The sequence below is a fragment of the Symphodus melops genome (genome assembly GCF_947650265.1).
Source record: "Symphodus melops genome assembly, chromosome: 9".
NCBI lineage: Eukaryota > Metazoa > Chordata > Actinopteri > Labriformes > Labridae > Symphodus > Symphodus melops.
In genome coordinates, this window is record NC_136699.1 from 8265701 (window position 1) to 8281956 (window position 16256).

The window sequence follows — 16256 nt, forward strand, 5'->3', positions numbered from 1 at the left end:
GTCCTGCTCTTTCAGCCGGGTTATCTGATCCTCACCAGCTGCCTCTTGCTGCCTGACATCAGTGTGCTGAGCATTTCCTCTGCCCCATCTCCTCCTCTTCATTCCGACACCTTTTTTTGCAGCAGCCTCCTTCCAGTGTGCTCTGAGAGAGGACGCTGCACAAATAATGCAGAGGAGGTGCGTTTATACCATCCTCATTCTCACAGCTGACCTCTCGTTGATTAAACCCAAATGTATATTTAGTCTAGTTGACACGTTTAAAGGTAAGAAAGCACTCAGGTTCACAGTGTGCAGTTCAACAATGTCATATGGGTTTGTTAAGTGTGGCAAATGCTACCATTGCTAGCACTGCCAGACTTTGGTCCTGTTTGCAGGTAAATGTTCACACGCCTGTGCTAAATGTGGTTCGTCATTGTCGAGGGGTCAAACCTGGAGTTTAACCTGACACAGCCCACATACAAATGAATCTTCATTTTCTACATGAAGATACTCTGAACTCTGAGATTCCATCCGTCCACTGTGCTTGTTTACATGCAGGTAATAGCCCAAACAATAAGAACATGACGTCAGGCCGACTCCTGGCTAATGGCAGGCATCTGCATTACAGCTTTGAAACAACATTTAACTAGCATTGCGGGGCAATCATGCCGATGCTGTGAGTGGTTTTATCTGCAGAGCGCTCACTGATTTAGGTTTACAAAACAAAACACGTACTTTTCCAACATCTAGAAAGAACAGTTTCTCTGTTTGTAAGGTATATAGTAGTGCACTATATTATCCTTGCAACTCTGTGGATGTCAGGCGGCTTGGTTCGGGAGCCATCCAGCCATTATAAATGCATGATTGTAGCAGCAGATATATAAGGGAGTGTTTGTTAGTATCAGGGCTTCTCAGTATACGAGTCTGTCAGAAAAGTGTACTGAGTTACACAACACTTCAGTGGAAGGGTGCAGAAAGTGGGGTTAGATTCTGACAGGCTGCACACACTTGACTGTTTTATTTTGTTTTTGTTGTTTTTTTTGGCTATAAACTCCAAGATGTCATGGGAGAGCTGCTGTGTGTCTGACCATGGGCTCTGACTCACTCAGCATGTAAGAAAGCAAGCAAACGTATGTGTATATACACCACTGCTGTTGTCCAGGGAAATGCTGAATGCTTCAAGGATAGTATAGAAAACAAGCGCATACAGAAAGTGGAGGTCTGTTCGAGGTTTGTGTGAAGGATGCAGGCTTGGCTTTTTAAAGAATGTTCTCATATTGTGTTGAAGTCGTTATAATGACTGTCGCCTGTGTGAAGATCAGCTGTGCTTTTTTTTGTCTCCTGAAGGATCCTTTCTAGTGGCTTTCATTTGTTATACATTGATGCTTAAACTTCCATATTAAGACTATGAAGCAGTCAAAATTTAGTTTTAGCATTTTACTACAGCTGCATGAAAAGAATTCAGCCGAAAAAAATAAATTCAATCGTTCATTTGATGTTCGTCAGCTCATGACATTACATGATTTTTTTTTTTTTTAATTCTATAAAAGTCTCTTGTGTCATTTTTGTCTGTTTGAGAAGTCAAAAGAATCCAAATCTAGTTCATCTATTTCTACTGTAGTCGTATTTGTCTTCTCTGTGTGTAAACGGATACACTGTATGCTGCCAAAGTTTTATTTGAAGCAAAGGAAGCCCATGTTCTGACAGCTCTGCTCCACGTCGTGTCTCTGCCTTCCTCTTTCTCGCCCTGTTGTTTTCTGATGGAGGATGTTGCTGTGGGGTCAAAGCAGCAGGCTGACCGTTTCAGCTTCATGACAGGATGTGTACCTGCTCACACTTTGAACACAGAGGCAGGCTTCGACCTGTGAGCAGACTTTTGAAACGGGGCCTAAATCTTCTATCTATCTCGATGAGCTGATTAGCTCAGCGTGTCGTGATGAATGTGGTCATAAAGAAGAAGAATGGAGAAGTCAATAATGATGCTGTAGCTGTGGGAAACGTAGACTGGCATCAATAAAGAGAATTGTGACACAATCCAAGTGGAGCATGATGATTAATTATTTAACGCAGCAGCATTTTAATATCAATTCTCATTACACTGATGAAATGAGGAATGCAGAGGATGTGACTGAAATTCAGTCTGTCTTTGAAGTGTCACTGCTCATGTATTCAGGGTCTGCAGGGGATTCTAGTGTGATGGTGTTCGGATCAACACAGCAGAGGCTTTGTTAGCAGTCTTCTGACTCCCCCCCTGGCTTCCCTCTCAGGTGATGTGTATTGTAGAAGGAGAGCTAAGAGGTTTAATCAAGTCAGTGCAGGAAATGATCAGGGATGTCAAAGTTCTTTATAATCACATTGATCAGAACAGAGATCAGACAATTTGTCAGAACCTTGGAAAGAAAAGCTCTTTTTAAAAAAAAAATAAAAAAATTAACAACTGCTCTCTTTGATTTTTCTTTGACACTCTCCGTCCTTCATTCTGAACAGCTGTGTGACCTGCACCATGACACTATTCACATAACAGGCTTTTCATTTGAGCTACCACTTCCCAAAACAAACAAGTGGTATTTTGCTTATTTAACTGATGTTCTGGGCAATTCTTTCTTATATATGTATTTAAATAGTAGTTTTATACATTTTCTTCTTTAACCGCAACAAAAAAAAGGGATAAATATCCGGTCATTGCATCTACCGCTGCAATCACCTTCCATCCTGAAAGCTTTACGAGAGAAATCATCAGACCATGATTTATTCAACACTCAAAGACTCAGTGGAGGTCACGGTCTGCCATACAATCTCAGACTCTTAAAAGCCAGCTCCATTCTTCAACGCGTCTCCGTTAAGTTTCACGAGCGATGATGCAATGAATGATCACATTTGACAGAAATGTGCCACACAAGCACCATGTCCTCCTCTCTGTGTTCCCACTGCTCGCTAAATGCTCTTCATGTTGAATTTTTATTACAGTACAAGTACACAGTAAAAGCACCCTAACGGATTTTACACCCATTGAATATGCAGACACAGGAGGTAACAACTTAAAAGGTCAGAGGAAAAAAAAAAAGAGCAAGGAACATTTAGTGTTTAGAGATTTAACGTGAATGAAGAATGCTAAAGGCCCTTCAAATGTTATGTTCTGCTCCCCGTCTGCACACACAGTACATCAATGTAAACTGAATTAGGGTCATTTTTGGGGTTTTATTTCAGTATTTTTGACATCTTAGCAACTGAATAAATAACCCAACAATCAGCTGATTAATGAACATAAAACAGGGTAGGGTCAGGGTTAGTTTGATGAAATATAATAATCGTTAACACATGGTGAGACGGAAAGAAAACTCTACTCCTTCATGCAGTGGTAAGATAAAGGAGAGAAGCAAACTACCTTTGGGGCGCTTCAAACGGTGCATGGGAGAGTCTTAAAAAGACAAAATCATCACATCAATGTTCTGTAAATAGACTACAACCATAAATTGTTCTTTTGTTTATTGGTGTCTTATGTTCAGAAGCTTTAGATAAAGGATGCACAGTCATGTCTTTGATTCCTCTGAGGAGATGTGTGAGATGCCAATAAGCAGAAATAATACACCTTACCTGTCATTTAATTGTGAGAAGGAGAAATGAACGTCTCCTTCCTTGATATTTGATTGGATCTGAAAAGCCTGTCTTCTAAAAAGTCACATTATTATGTTTCATCATCTTCAGTTAAGTTGGATTTGGTTTTGAGATCGAATCACAGCTTCTGTATTCAGGCTGAACACCCAGCTGGGACAAAGACAACGATTGAATAATTTTGTAACTCATCATCTCCAGCTGTCAAAAACTCTCTAAAGTATGAAAGTTTGTCAGGAAACATGAAGTCTTTCTGGGAGTGTTATTCTTTTCTCTCTTTTTTTTCTTACTTGCTGTTCCTCCAGCCCTTCTTGTCACAACATTGCACAAGAATGTTGTTACCGTGACGGCAGACTCAGAGAAAGCTGCCTGGATGGAGAGGCGTGGTGGTCAGATAAGAGGCCCGACAGCTTCACTCAGCTGTTGACATTTCCTCACGTAAACTCCTGTGCTTCTAATTGGCTGCTGCTGATAAGATTCCTGTGTTGTAATTGGCTGCTGCTGATAAGAAGGTGTCAGCTGCTGCAGCAGTCAGGGCACAACAGCTCAGGAGTTTGTGGGCATCCAGGCCCTGAACCTTGTTCTCCAGACAAACCTGCTGTGCATACAGGTTTCACAAACTTTGAGACAAGAAAATACACAACATTGTATTTCTTTACTCCACTATCATAGTAAAGCAGGCACACTATAGCAATGCAGATGAATTCACCTTGACATTCATAGTGGAACTGGTGAACCACTTGATGCATTGTCAGGGATGGCCAATGAATTGACATTTTTGATGTTCCAACAGCAAAGGCTGTTTTTCTTTGGCTAATGGACATTGTCAAATCGTTGGTCTCAAACACTGGCTGGTGGAAATAAAATAATAAATCTTTAACAGCTTCTGGTTCCAGTCAGTTTTTTAAATGTCTTTTTTCGTGAACAGCAAGTCGGGAAGAGTTGGGTACATTTTTTCTTTTTTTTCTTTTCCTAAAAGCATCTACCGACTGTGACTGAAAACCAAACGAGAGCATGTCGAGCAAAAGCTAAGTGCAAAACAGCGAAGTCGAGGACTTTTAAATGAGCAGCAGTTTAGTTTCCATAGAAGTCATTCTTATTGTGCTGTGAAACATCGTGAAAACACCCTTTAAGGGGCTGCATGTCATGGGATGTATTGAAATAAAATTCAAAGAAAGGAAGTTCGTGGCAACAATTCCTTTCTACAATAGAAATGGAAAATAAAAAAAACAGGCATTCAAACCTCTGCTACTTCTATGGTTTGTAATAATACGGAGATTTTAAATGGATGGTGTGAAGCTACTGAATGTACTGAGTGAGCACTGAGGTTTGACTCTGCTTTTATTGTTGGCTTCTAGGAAGAATCAACCTGCCTCCAATACATCTTATTAATTCAGCCTTTTGTTAGCCATCATTAAAATGCATTGGTAATGGTGTAGGGCTGAATCGTAGCCATAGAAACAGGCCTGTTGATCAGACCCCTGCTAAGTAGAAGGTCCGGGGGGGGGGGGGGGTATACTAATGGTTTTTTATTAACTACTGACTCTACTGAACGTAGCGTCTGTTTTCGGTGAAGATATCAGACCAGATATTCGTGTTTGAGGTCACACTCACAGAGACGGCAGATGTTTTCGCTGGCAGAAGTCGCTCTGAGTCTCTTGGGTTTGGGCTGAAACTGTTGAGGAATATAGTTTGAGCTTTTGTGTCTTTAGCCTAGATCTCTATTTAATGAATATGCTTGAAGCCCCCATTTCTCCCATAACTTGTCATCTTCCTTAAACTCCAGGCCATTATTCATTATAGCTTGTACCTTACGCGTTAGCATTCAGTCATTTATTGATCTGAAGGAAGTGAACATCCTTCTGATTTAGTGATCGAAGATTATCCACAGCATTGAGTGTGCAGGCTTTCAGCTGCATAACCCCCATTTCCACCACTTCATAGCATTTTGCACTGCGGACGCTTGATATCAGGACAATGAATGCACACCTCTGAGAATCAGTGCATTGGCATGTGGCTCTTTGTTCCAATCAAGCTTTGTTTCAGAGAACGCTGTGTGCCGCGAGGAGAAATACAGAGGAAAAAAACAACCGTCGACTGTGTATTTAACCCACACAGCGGGCTTGTGTTTGTCTTTTAATATCGCTGTCATACGGGACCAATCAACAGACTGCAGTGTTTAGCTCCGACATTTAGTGTCAGATCAATATTCCTGGTCAACAGAAGGGTCCCAAAAAGTTGGACGTTACGGGTCTGTAATTTGGGAATCTTACCCGCCTTTGATTATGGAAACGCCACAAAACGCGTACTGTACCGAAACGAACTGAACCGCTTGGTGGAAACAGGACTATAGTGAGCCATTTAAAGAGTCAATGTAAATGTACATGTTCATGTTGTTTAGTGTCCTTAGATACTTACTAATTCACTTAAAGGTCATCCAAAACCTTGAAGACAATGGTTTAAAAAAACAACAACCTGGTATTAAGTACTTCAATTGTCTTAGAGGTGGAAGATAAAGACAAGTATAAGTAAGGTCCTTTTACCTGCTTTTGTAAACATAATGAGGAGCATGGTCTGTTTACCTGCTCTTTTGTTAATGTTAACAGACAAACAGTAAGGTGCTCTACCTGCTTTTTGTTAAATGTCTCGAGATAACGCCAGTTTTGAATTGTCGCTATGCAAAGAAAGATTGATTGAGATTGATTGAAATAAATAGTCCACAACCAAGAAATGTCCAAATGTGAATATTTGTTCGTTTTCTTGGAAGCGGAGTACGTTTAGGACTGTTGGTCAGGCCAGTATGCACTTCGGACTCATCAATGTTGAGTCTTCTAGACTTGTAATGTTTTTTGTGTTTTTGAAAGCCTAAGAAGTGCTCTTAGGATAATCAGCATCCAAGCTGCTTGTACAAGACCACATGACTCTTGATTAAGTTTTTACATCAGCTGATTATTAACCATTGCCATGGAAGATATTTTCTCTTCAAGCATAGCAGGACAAACGAGCCATGAGCAATGCTGCACTGTTATTCTTTTACCAAAAAACAACAAAGAATGACAGTCCATCCTTTTTTTCCCCTCAGACACGGCTCTCTTGTTCTGATGGTTTAAGCTTCAAATGAGAGAGAAAGCAGATTTAAAGAAGCTCTCCGGTTTGTTTTCTTCCTCCTGGAGGATGTCAAGCTGTCCTTCAGGCATCAGTACACACACGCAATCTGTGTCTCTTGTTTATAACCAGTGTTTGGCTGTTGTGACTACTTGTTAAACAAGAAGCTCCGAAAGGGCGACAAACTCCACACAGGCTGTCGCGATAATGAGTCCTGAAAACACGGGGACAATACGGTCCAGTATGTCTGTGACGGGTGCAAGCAATTGTGTTTTAAATCTCTTTTTTATCCATTCACATCTTTAGATTGTAAAGCCTTAGAAAGCTGCTTTTTCTATCAATCCTTGGCTGAATCTTTGCCCGAAGCTTCTGTCATTTAGTGGAGATCTCTACATTGGAAGCATGTGTTTGTAAGGTACAGATGTCCTTACAGACTATATATCCTGGAAGCATCCCATGATAAGTTTGTAAGAGTAGAGAGCACTTAATAACAGATACTCAGAACTTCTATATGGTGGAAATATTAAGAGCACAGTTAATGCACACAGCTTTGATACAGTTCATCCTGGTGCAGCTGTTTGTTTTTACTCTCTTCACTGTGTGTGTGTGTGTGTGTGTGTGTGTGTGTGTGTGTGTGTGTGTGTGTGTGTGTGTGTGTGTGTGTGTGTGTGTGTGTGTGTGTGTGTGTGTGTGTGTGTGTGTGTGTGTGTGTGTGTGTGTGTGTGTGTGTGTGTGTGTGTGTGTGTGTGTGTGTGTGTGTGTGTGTGCGCGTTACATCATTTCTCAGCTCATGTCCTGCAGGTATTGAGTCATGGATTCATCTTTTTTTTCTTTGCAGCACTCACTTTAAATGATCCAAATTCCAATTACAGCTCTCCTCTTTAGATTGTAGGTTTAGTAATTGAGTCGCTCTCTCCCAGTCTGTGCTACACTCTGCATTAGGTTGCATCCTCACATGTAAGTATTAACTGATGTGACAGCTTGGACATCAAGAAAGATTTCCGATGTGTTCCTGCCGTCGCTCTTGCTCCTCCCCCCTCGGAATAGATGCTGTGAATCATTTGTACATTCAAATGAGAAGCCATTCCTCCTGCACCGTCATGAGATCTGTAGGCCCCTTTTCACATGAACAGTGTCAATGTGAGACGGCTGTTTAGAGTGAAATGCACATCAAAAGACGTTCACATCAGAATCATGCAGTTTTATGAAGAGCTTCACGGGTTCATTGTGCAAGTGTGAATTAATCAGCCAGAAAATGACGACAGAGACGATGTTACTAAATGCTTTAGTCATTCATCGTGCATCTTCAATATCTGGAGAAAAAAAAAAATTAGAAACAGATGTGTGCAGACTTCTCCCCATCCTTAATGTGGGCGTCCACTGATTTCCCATCTGTGTGGCATCTTTCTCCCACTGGTGACAAACGCACAGGAGGATTACCAGCTTCTCCATATTAGGCCCAGCTTTCACTGTTGTCATCGTGGACAGAAGGCTGTCAGCATATATCTACTGTTGTGTTCATTAAACTAACTTTCTGTCCATAAGCGCTCTTCATTGTTACACATTAGTAGCAGCCGTTTTGTTGCATCATTAAGATCTATGCCACAGTCAGTGTGCTAATGCTTTCTGTCAGTCATGTGCTAATTCACCTCCTGGTACATGTCAAGTGTCCTTTTGGTTTAGGATGTTTTCCTCTCCACTGATGATTACATTAGGGAGACATAAGTGGTGAATATGTTTGTCTCTGAGGGTAAAATGGACCACACATGAAATGTTTTTTGAATCGATCGACCTCAGCAGAAGTTTGGACAGTTGACTTGTTTTTTTTGTTTTGTTTTGTTTTTTTACATTTTGAGTTGAACGTTTTTGGGCACTTTAATAGCTTCACTGGAGGAAACTTTTTCAAACTCCGACTGTGATATGAGCTCCATACTTATCAAAGTCTTGGATGAAGTGAAACCATGGAGCATTTTACATTTTGAAGATGGCTAACAATAGATGGATAACAAAAGATTGCCATCCAAATATACATTCTGTTTTCTGCGTGGGTTTAAGAGCGTTGTCGCCAGACTCTCTGTTCTGCTGATGAACTGGAAACTACTTCCAGATTCAGGAACTCTGGTTTGGCACACGTGGCCTTTTTATAAGCATGTTTGTTGCATGATAGATTTCATTGACAACCTCAGATCGTATTCACTTGAATACTTTGACAATGTGCTGAGGCTGCAGCTCTGCCCAGATTGCTCTTCATTTTGTCTCTTTCTTGCACGTTATCTCTCATCCCTCTTCACCCCGAGATATCAGAGTAATCTGTTGTCTGTCACCTCTCTCAGCCCGCCCGATAAGGAAGCTACGAGTCATGCTCCTTCCTGAGAACGGATGTTCCTCCTTGACAACATTGACACAAACAAAAGTGCCTCTGCTCCTTTTGTCTAAAAATAGCTCCTGTTAAGGCCATAAAAAGGGAGGTTGTTTACCATCACTAATCTGCCCGAGGAAGTCTTCAGTAAGCTGCAGTCCACCGTGCATCGGTTTCTTTTCCTCCAGTATTTCCTGTCGAGGCGTTTAATTAACCGATATTGAAAGCAACTGTCATGAACAGGGGATTTGTGACTCAGCTCAAGTCTTGCGTCAGCCTTTGCTTCATAGCTGAGTCTAATCATCAAAATATATTTTTTTAAATGAGGAGTCGCCTGCATGTGGCCATTTCAAGAGCACTTTAGAGTGTTTGTTCCATCTGTCAGTACGAGTGAACACGTTGATGCTTTGATCACCTGTGTGACTTAAATATATGTTTGTGTGGCTGCAGAGCCAGAATTCAAACATTGACTTTCTGACATGTAATGGTTCGAGACATGATCAGACATATTCTTTCATGAAATCAAGACCAGAAATGTTTTTATTAAAAGCACGGGCAGCCCTTTTCCATAATTACACACAGACGTTACTGCCTGTTGTTTTTGGTGAAGGACGGGTGGATGAGGTGTTCTGTCTGTGCTGCTTTTATTAGTGTAGTGACTTTAATGTCTCCTTTAAACCGTGTGCAATTTTCTGGTTTGTACTCATCAGGTGGGAAGAGTGAGTGGGTTAAAGGGTTCTTATTTGTTCACGTGTGTGATGTTTATGTTTCAGTTCTGGGAAGAAAGTAGGATTTGATGTAAATAGATGCAGGTTAAGATTTATATGAGACACCTGATATTACTGCTTTGCTGTTGAAGTATTTGCTTGGAGCTGTCTTTCCCCTCTCTTCTGAAGATTAGATTCAGCTTAGTTTTTCTGTGGTTCCTGTGATTGAATAACCTCCACAGCCACCTGTGAGACATGAAGGAAACACAGAGTCACTCCCTGCTGTTTAACTGCAATACATTACATTGGTTAGAAATGGATGCTCGGCTCTGCATTCAGCCTGTTTTCAGCTGGTTGTGTAGAGGCTCAGTATTATGACCACATGTCTGATGCAGCACTGAAGTTGAACAAGTCTTTGTCTCATTTAAAGTCTCTGCAGTGTAACGCCTGAGGTTGTCTCTCAAACGCTGCCAGGTGGTTGTTAAAAAAATAAATAAATCCCTTTTTAAATTTTAACAACTTCAGTCATTCAGTAAACAAGCAGGTCAATAAGTTTGACATATTTAGCCCCTGTAATAAAACGTGCCGTTTGGGGGAAGGTTGAAGAACTGTGTTGTTCACTCGTCTTCATACCGTGTGCCTCCAAACATTTTTTTAGATCAGATTGGCAAGATAGATAGATAGATAGATAGATAGATAGATAGATAGATAGATAGATAGATAGATAGATACTTACTTCATTGATCCCGAGGGAAATGTGTGCCCCAGGTCTTTGAATGCATGTTCTTGTGTACACAGGTTCTTTTGGCTCTGGTCATGCCAGCAGTTAGGATATGCAACCCACAGGCCTCTGCACCCCCCCCCCCCCCCCCCCTCACTCCTCCTCTGTCCACTGTCACAACAAAGAAAACCTGAAAGAAACAGGCTCATAAAGCAGAGATAAAAGGCTCTTTATTGGTACAGTGTTTGCATGCTTTTATACAGCAGGTTAGTAAATGATAAATACTGTATAATATATTTATGTATCAAATGGAGGGTCGTACAAATTGCCCTAAAGCAGCTCTTTACTGGTGTGATTCTATCTTGATGTTCTCAGGCTCCTCTAACATGCTGATTAGACTTTTCTGTACCAGATGACCCTGAAGTTGACCTTTTGACCTTCCTCCCTGCTCACAGACACACGGACAGACACACAGACCTGCATTCATGAGAAGATGAAGGTCAGAGAGGCAGCCGCTCTCACAGAGCTGTTGTGCACCGGAGGCTTTTTTACCTCACTGTGTGCTTTCCCTGCTGAAGTGTGAACAGTTCACACGTCCCTGCAGATGAAAATGGCTGACCTCGTCAACAATACTGTGATTCAAACCAAAGAATGAGAAACATCAGCACCAGTATTTACAGATGTACTTTTTCTTTGCTTAAAGTTCACACATTGAAACCAAATCATGCCGCTCGCTCTGCTCGAACACTCTCTGTTGATGCTATATTTACACACTAATTACAGGCTTCCATTGTAATGACTATCATCCGATCTCATCTTGTTTCCTGCATTACCTCTCTCTCTTTAATTTTGTCTCCTCAGCATCACATCCCTCTATTAAAAACGACCTTTACTCCCCTTATTGTCTTAATGCCTGTCATCCTTTGAGCTGCCTCTTGTACTCACTCTGCAGGAGCTGTAATGAACCTGTAGTTAGCTCTTGAAACCATGTGCATTTTACACTAAATAGCCCCCAGCGTCTTCCCCGCCTGCTGTTGGAGCTTACAGCCAATGGGTCTGCAAACGACCTAATTTTCTATCTGCCTCCTGAGGGGGGCTTTTAGAGGAGCTAAAAGCTGGTCACAGCCTGCGGAGAGTTAAGATGAGGAAAGACTTTCACTCATGTGGAGCTCTGCTTTATAAATGTATTACTATGACTTTAATCGCCATGGGTTAAATCCACACACAAATGTATGAGGGGGAATATTTTTGTCTTTACTGGATAGAACAGCTGAAGAGAGACGGGAAGTGCTGGGAGAGAATTCAAGGATGATGCAGCAAAGGAACAAGGTCGGGTTCGAACCAACAGCAGCTACAACTGGGGCTATAGCTTCTGTAAATGAGGCACGCAACATAACCAACAGTGCTTCACTGTTATTGAACTCGGTTTATCCTTGTCGGTCAGTGCCATGCTCACAGCAGTTAGTGTCCTGTTAAATGTTTAGAAACGGCTGTAAACATCTCGCCACTATCCCTCTGACATGTTTGGTCCTGGAAAGGTTAATGGGGTTGTGTTAGTTAACGAGGCTGTGAAGTCAGCAGCATTATCACAGCGCCACACGGACACCGAGGGTTTTATCAGGCCTCTCTGTGGCAGTGACGGCAGGCAGCTCTGAAATTAGAGAGGAGGCAAAGAGTCAAACATCATCATTACTCTGTGCCAGATGTGTGTGAGCAGCAGGAATAGCCTGGTAGCGGTTGTTGTGCACACAGAGCACCTCCACAGTGAGCTCTGCAGAGAGGTGTGAAGAGGGTGCAGGGTGTCTGATCGTGAACAGTCGTGTTGGCACGAGGAGAGAAGAGAGCAGCCCGGCTCAAGCAGCAGTCACAGCTTTTTACAGGGAAAGAGGTCGACTCGAGAAGAGAATGAAAGAGCGTTTAGAGCTGTGAGATCGCCGACAGGCTTGAGAATGAGCTGCTGCTGGGATTATTATGCGTTCATGTTGACTTTACTTCAGGGTTTTTATTTTGGAATCACAACATTTGGCAGGAAAGCATGAGTCTGCGGCTGTGAGTAAGACGTGTGTGTATTTGTTGTCCTGATTTGCTGGAGAGTTTTCCCAGGTCTGGTAGTGGAACGCCCGGCACATGTCTGATAATATCAAGATTTGTGCCTCATGCCATGATAATCTAGTTTTGTGTAGGTACATGAATCCAGCCAGACTCGTACTGATGTGACAGCTTTTTTATTCACACTGTAGCTTTTTAAGCCAACAGGTCACTGACCTGTGAAGTGTCATAAGGCCAGGCTGTTTTCAACCACGTTGCAGAAACTGAACAAACAGCAGCATCAGGCTGAACAGAGTCTCAATGACAGTCTTGTTTAAATCACTGTGGTGTGAGAGGGACTGCAGGGTCACAGCAGACTCTCCTCTCCTCTCCTCTCTCACTAAACACACTTACAGGAGCGCTTTTAGAAGAAGGGTAGAGAAGCCGTCAGCGTGCCACTGAGCATGACCTGAATCATGATGACTAAGAGGTTACAGAACAGCAGTCTGTATCTCTGCCAAAAGAAATGCTCTCAAACGCTATATGAGATAAAGTTGGAGCCAGAGACGATGCATTTTAAAAGGGAGCTGTCTCTCACACAGCTGCTCCAAACAGTCTCACTTCAGGCTTAAAGACAAGCTACAGACAAGTGACCCTTTAGTCTAGAATAATCTGTGAACAGTCAGCAGTGTGTGGCACATTGAGATCCGTCCAGAGGTCTGTGTATTGATGTTCTTCCATTGTTGAACGTTTCAGTGATTAACTTCAAGTCTAATACTCGGCCTTCTCTGTGTTCTTTTCTGCAGAAGGGATCTGTAACATGACGATGGACTCCAACTCGATGACGATGCCCCTGTCTGACCCTAACGCCTGGGCTACAGCCATGAACAACCTGGGGATGCCTCCAATGGGAATAAGTGGACAGCCACTCATGCCAGGTAACACAATCGCTACTGTTCAACACAGACACCTGACGCACACACTTTGTGTTGCAGTGCACTGTGGGATTCTGTGTTATTGAAATAAGGTTTTCTGTACATATTTGAAGGCATTCTAATGTAATTATTGTTATGTTGATTAAATACGCTTAATGCCTTATGTAGGTCAGAGAATGTGAAGTTCTTGTTTTTTTCACTTTAGACTGTTAAACAGTTTTTCCTCATGTGGTAAAATCTGCAACAGCTACACAAGGCAATACAGCATTTTATCATCAGGGCAGACAAAACTGTCTCCGCTTTGAGAAAACAAAGTCAAATAGAGTTTAATAAATCATACATGGTTCTGAAGGACCTTATCCGTACAGCTGCAAACAAACAGCCATTAAAACCCTCATCATCCCTGCTGCTCCTCATCCTCCAAGTTATCCCGCCTTTCAAAACAAATGCACCATGTCTTTAACGGAGGACTACACCTACTTGGAGCTAGGTGTAAGATTTAAGGGTTTAACATGCTCATACTTTGGAACTATGTCAGCTGGTTCTACGCCTTACATTACGTATGCTCCTTCCTTAATTAGAAATAATGTTCTGTTATGTGAGCTTACACAGAGCTGGTGCAACCGAGTGCTGGCTGCTCTGATATCTTTGTTATCTCTGACAGCATCCTTCCGCTCTCTGTCTGAAGGGTTATTCTGTCTTTTCCTCTCTCCTCAGGAGAAAGTCTTTACCTAAAGCCTATTATAAATTATTTCCCTCCTCTGAGCTGACATGCACTTTCAGAATTTAAGTATGCCAGGCTCGGGCATGCGTGTACACCGTTAAAAAGAACAGGCTTCTAAATGTGCTCCTCCTCTCTCTCAGACACACACACACACACACACACACACACACACACACACACGCTCGTCATGTTTCAAATACAGTAAACTAAAACCTTACAGCTCAGGAGAGACATAGGAGACTACTTCCTGGTTTTAAACTTTAGTTGAAGTGTTCCTTCAGCAGATGCTATAACGTGTTATTCTCCTGAAAGAGCAGGTGTAACTTATGACATTAATGATGTCTCTGTTCCAGTTTAAGTGTGTCATTAAACCATGCCAGCAGTGATAGAGCATTAACAAAAACAGCAGAGCCTGACGAAGTGGCCCACAAGAGGAGAATGCAGCAATTAGTGAAGTAAAGAGCTGCACCTGTTTGAGTCCAAAGGTAACAAAGGTCAGTCAAACAGCTCTTCTAATGAATCAGGCCCTCTGCCAGCTGTAGCCTGCAATCGTACATAAAAGCAGGTGCAAACACTGATTGGTTCGGGACTGTGTTTGTGTAATTGGAGGAAAAAGAGGAGACATTTTGATTCATCATAGCAGGAGATTCACTCAAGTCAAACCCTTTGTGTTAATGATGGCTCAGTTCCATCACGTCTTCCAGGCGTGAGCCGGCCGTACACTGTAGATCGTGTGAGCGGTCGAAGCGTTTTACAATCTACAGCTGAAGCTCACTCATTTTGTGCGCACACTGCACGCTTCGATTGTCAAGCGCCACCTGTGTGCTCACACTGTACAGCGAAAGTGAAACCCCTGAAAAATGTAAATCTCATGAACCGGGGACCGTTGGCCATCAGTGAGTCATTTGTAGAGGCACTCCTGCAAATTGCACTGTGAGCCTTTCAAAAACAAACACAAACACTAAACATTACAGAATAAGCACTTTAAAGCTGTGTCTGACCTCAGAGTCATGGTGTCAGACCACAGCAGCTCTTCATCATGAATTTAAAAGTCAAGATCATAAAGTACATTTATTTGCATTCAAGTGATACTCAAATGACCGAAGTTAATATGAAATAAAATACAATCAAAAAACTCTTAAAAGACAAAAACATGAACTGTCCAGAGTACGTTTCCTGCCATGAGTGATCAGCCTCTGTCGTGGAAAGTCATGAGGTCTCGGAAGCCGTTTGTAGAGGCTGCTATAGAGAGGAGACGAGGGAGGAGACAGTGATGGAGAGGAAGGAGAGGAGGGTTAATAGGACAGCTGTGTCTCCTCCAGCAGATCACCTGGATTAACAGCTGGTGCGTCCTACCTTTCCCTCATCTTCCCCTCTTTCCTGCCTCCCCCCCCCCCCCAGCCTAAATTACCCAGACTTTCATTTGAATCTTAAAACAGCTGAGTCAGCAACTGAGAGTGAGAGCTGCACTGAACACACGCTGTTACTTTCTGAGCTCCTTCACACACTCAGACGCCTCTGAGTCACACAGGAAATGATCATCTCGGCTCAACCAGAACAAAAACTGATGGTGAGGCCTGTTAGCTATGAAGTTCATATGAATGCTATAAAAAATGATCCTCTCCAACATGATGCACATTCAATATGTGCTGTTGTGTTAAAATCTCTCAAAGCAAAGTATTTTTACATTATTCACAGGCCTCTACTTTACAACGTGCATATTTCACCTCACCTGGGCCATTACAACTTCAGTCGTTGAACTCCTGGAGAGTATCCACTGAGGCACTCTCTTTTTGCTTCCTGCTTTGTCTCAGTTTGCCGCGCATAATGAGGACAAAGACGCTCAAGGTTAACAGCTTATATTTCTAAATTCAGCTGTTATTATTCTTATTCAGCTATGTAAGAGATCATCTTTGTTCTTATTTGTTGCTTCTCTTTTAGTTAAGTTTCCCAAGAAATTCACAGAGCACAAAGCTTGAGGCACACTTGATGTCAAATAGTTTCTGTCACGCAGCTCTTGTTCTCAGAGCACCTTGTGGCTTTAACGTACCTGCTGGTGGATGAGTTATTGATTCTTCATCATGAC

General features: G+C 42.2%; 1 protein-coding gene across 5 annotated transcripts in view; it reads left to right on the forward strand.

The window, feature by feature from the left end:
- LOC306829129 (ecto-NOX disulfide-thiol exchanger 2-like) overlaps positions 1-16256 on the forward strand; it is a 106016-nt gene that overhangs the window by 55342 nt on the left and 34418 nt on the right. For all 5 annotated transcript variants that reach the window (XM_079352023.1, XM_079352022.1, XM_079352024.1 and 2 more), the window contains one exon: positions 13318-13449. In XM_079352023.1, coding sequence (XP_079208149.1) covers positions 13318-13449 — 132 coding nt within the window. The remainder of the gene's footprint in view (positions 1-13317; positions 13450-16256) is intronic.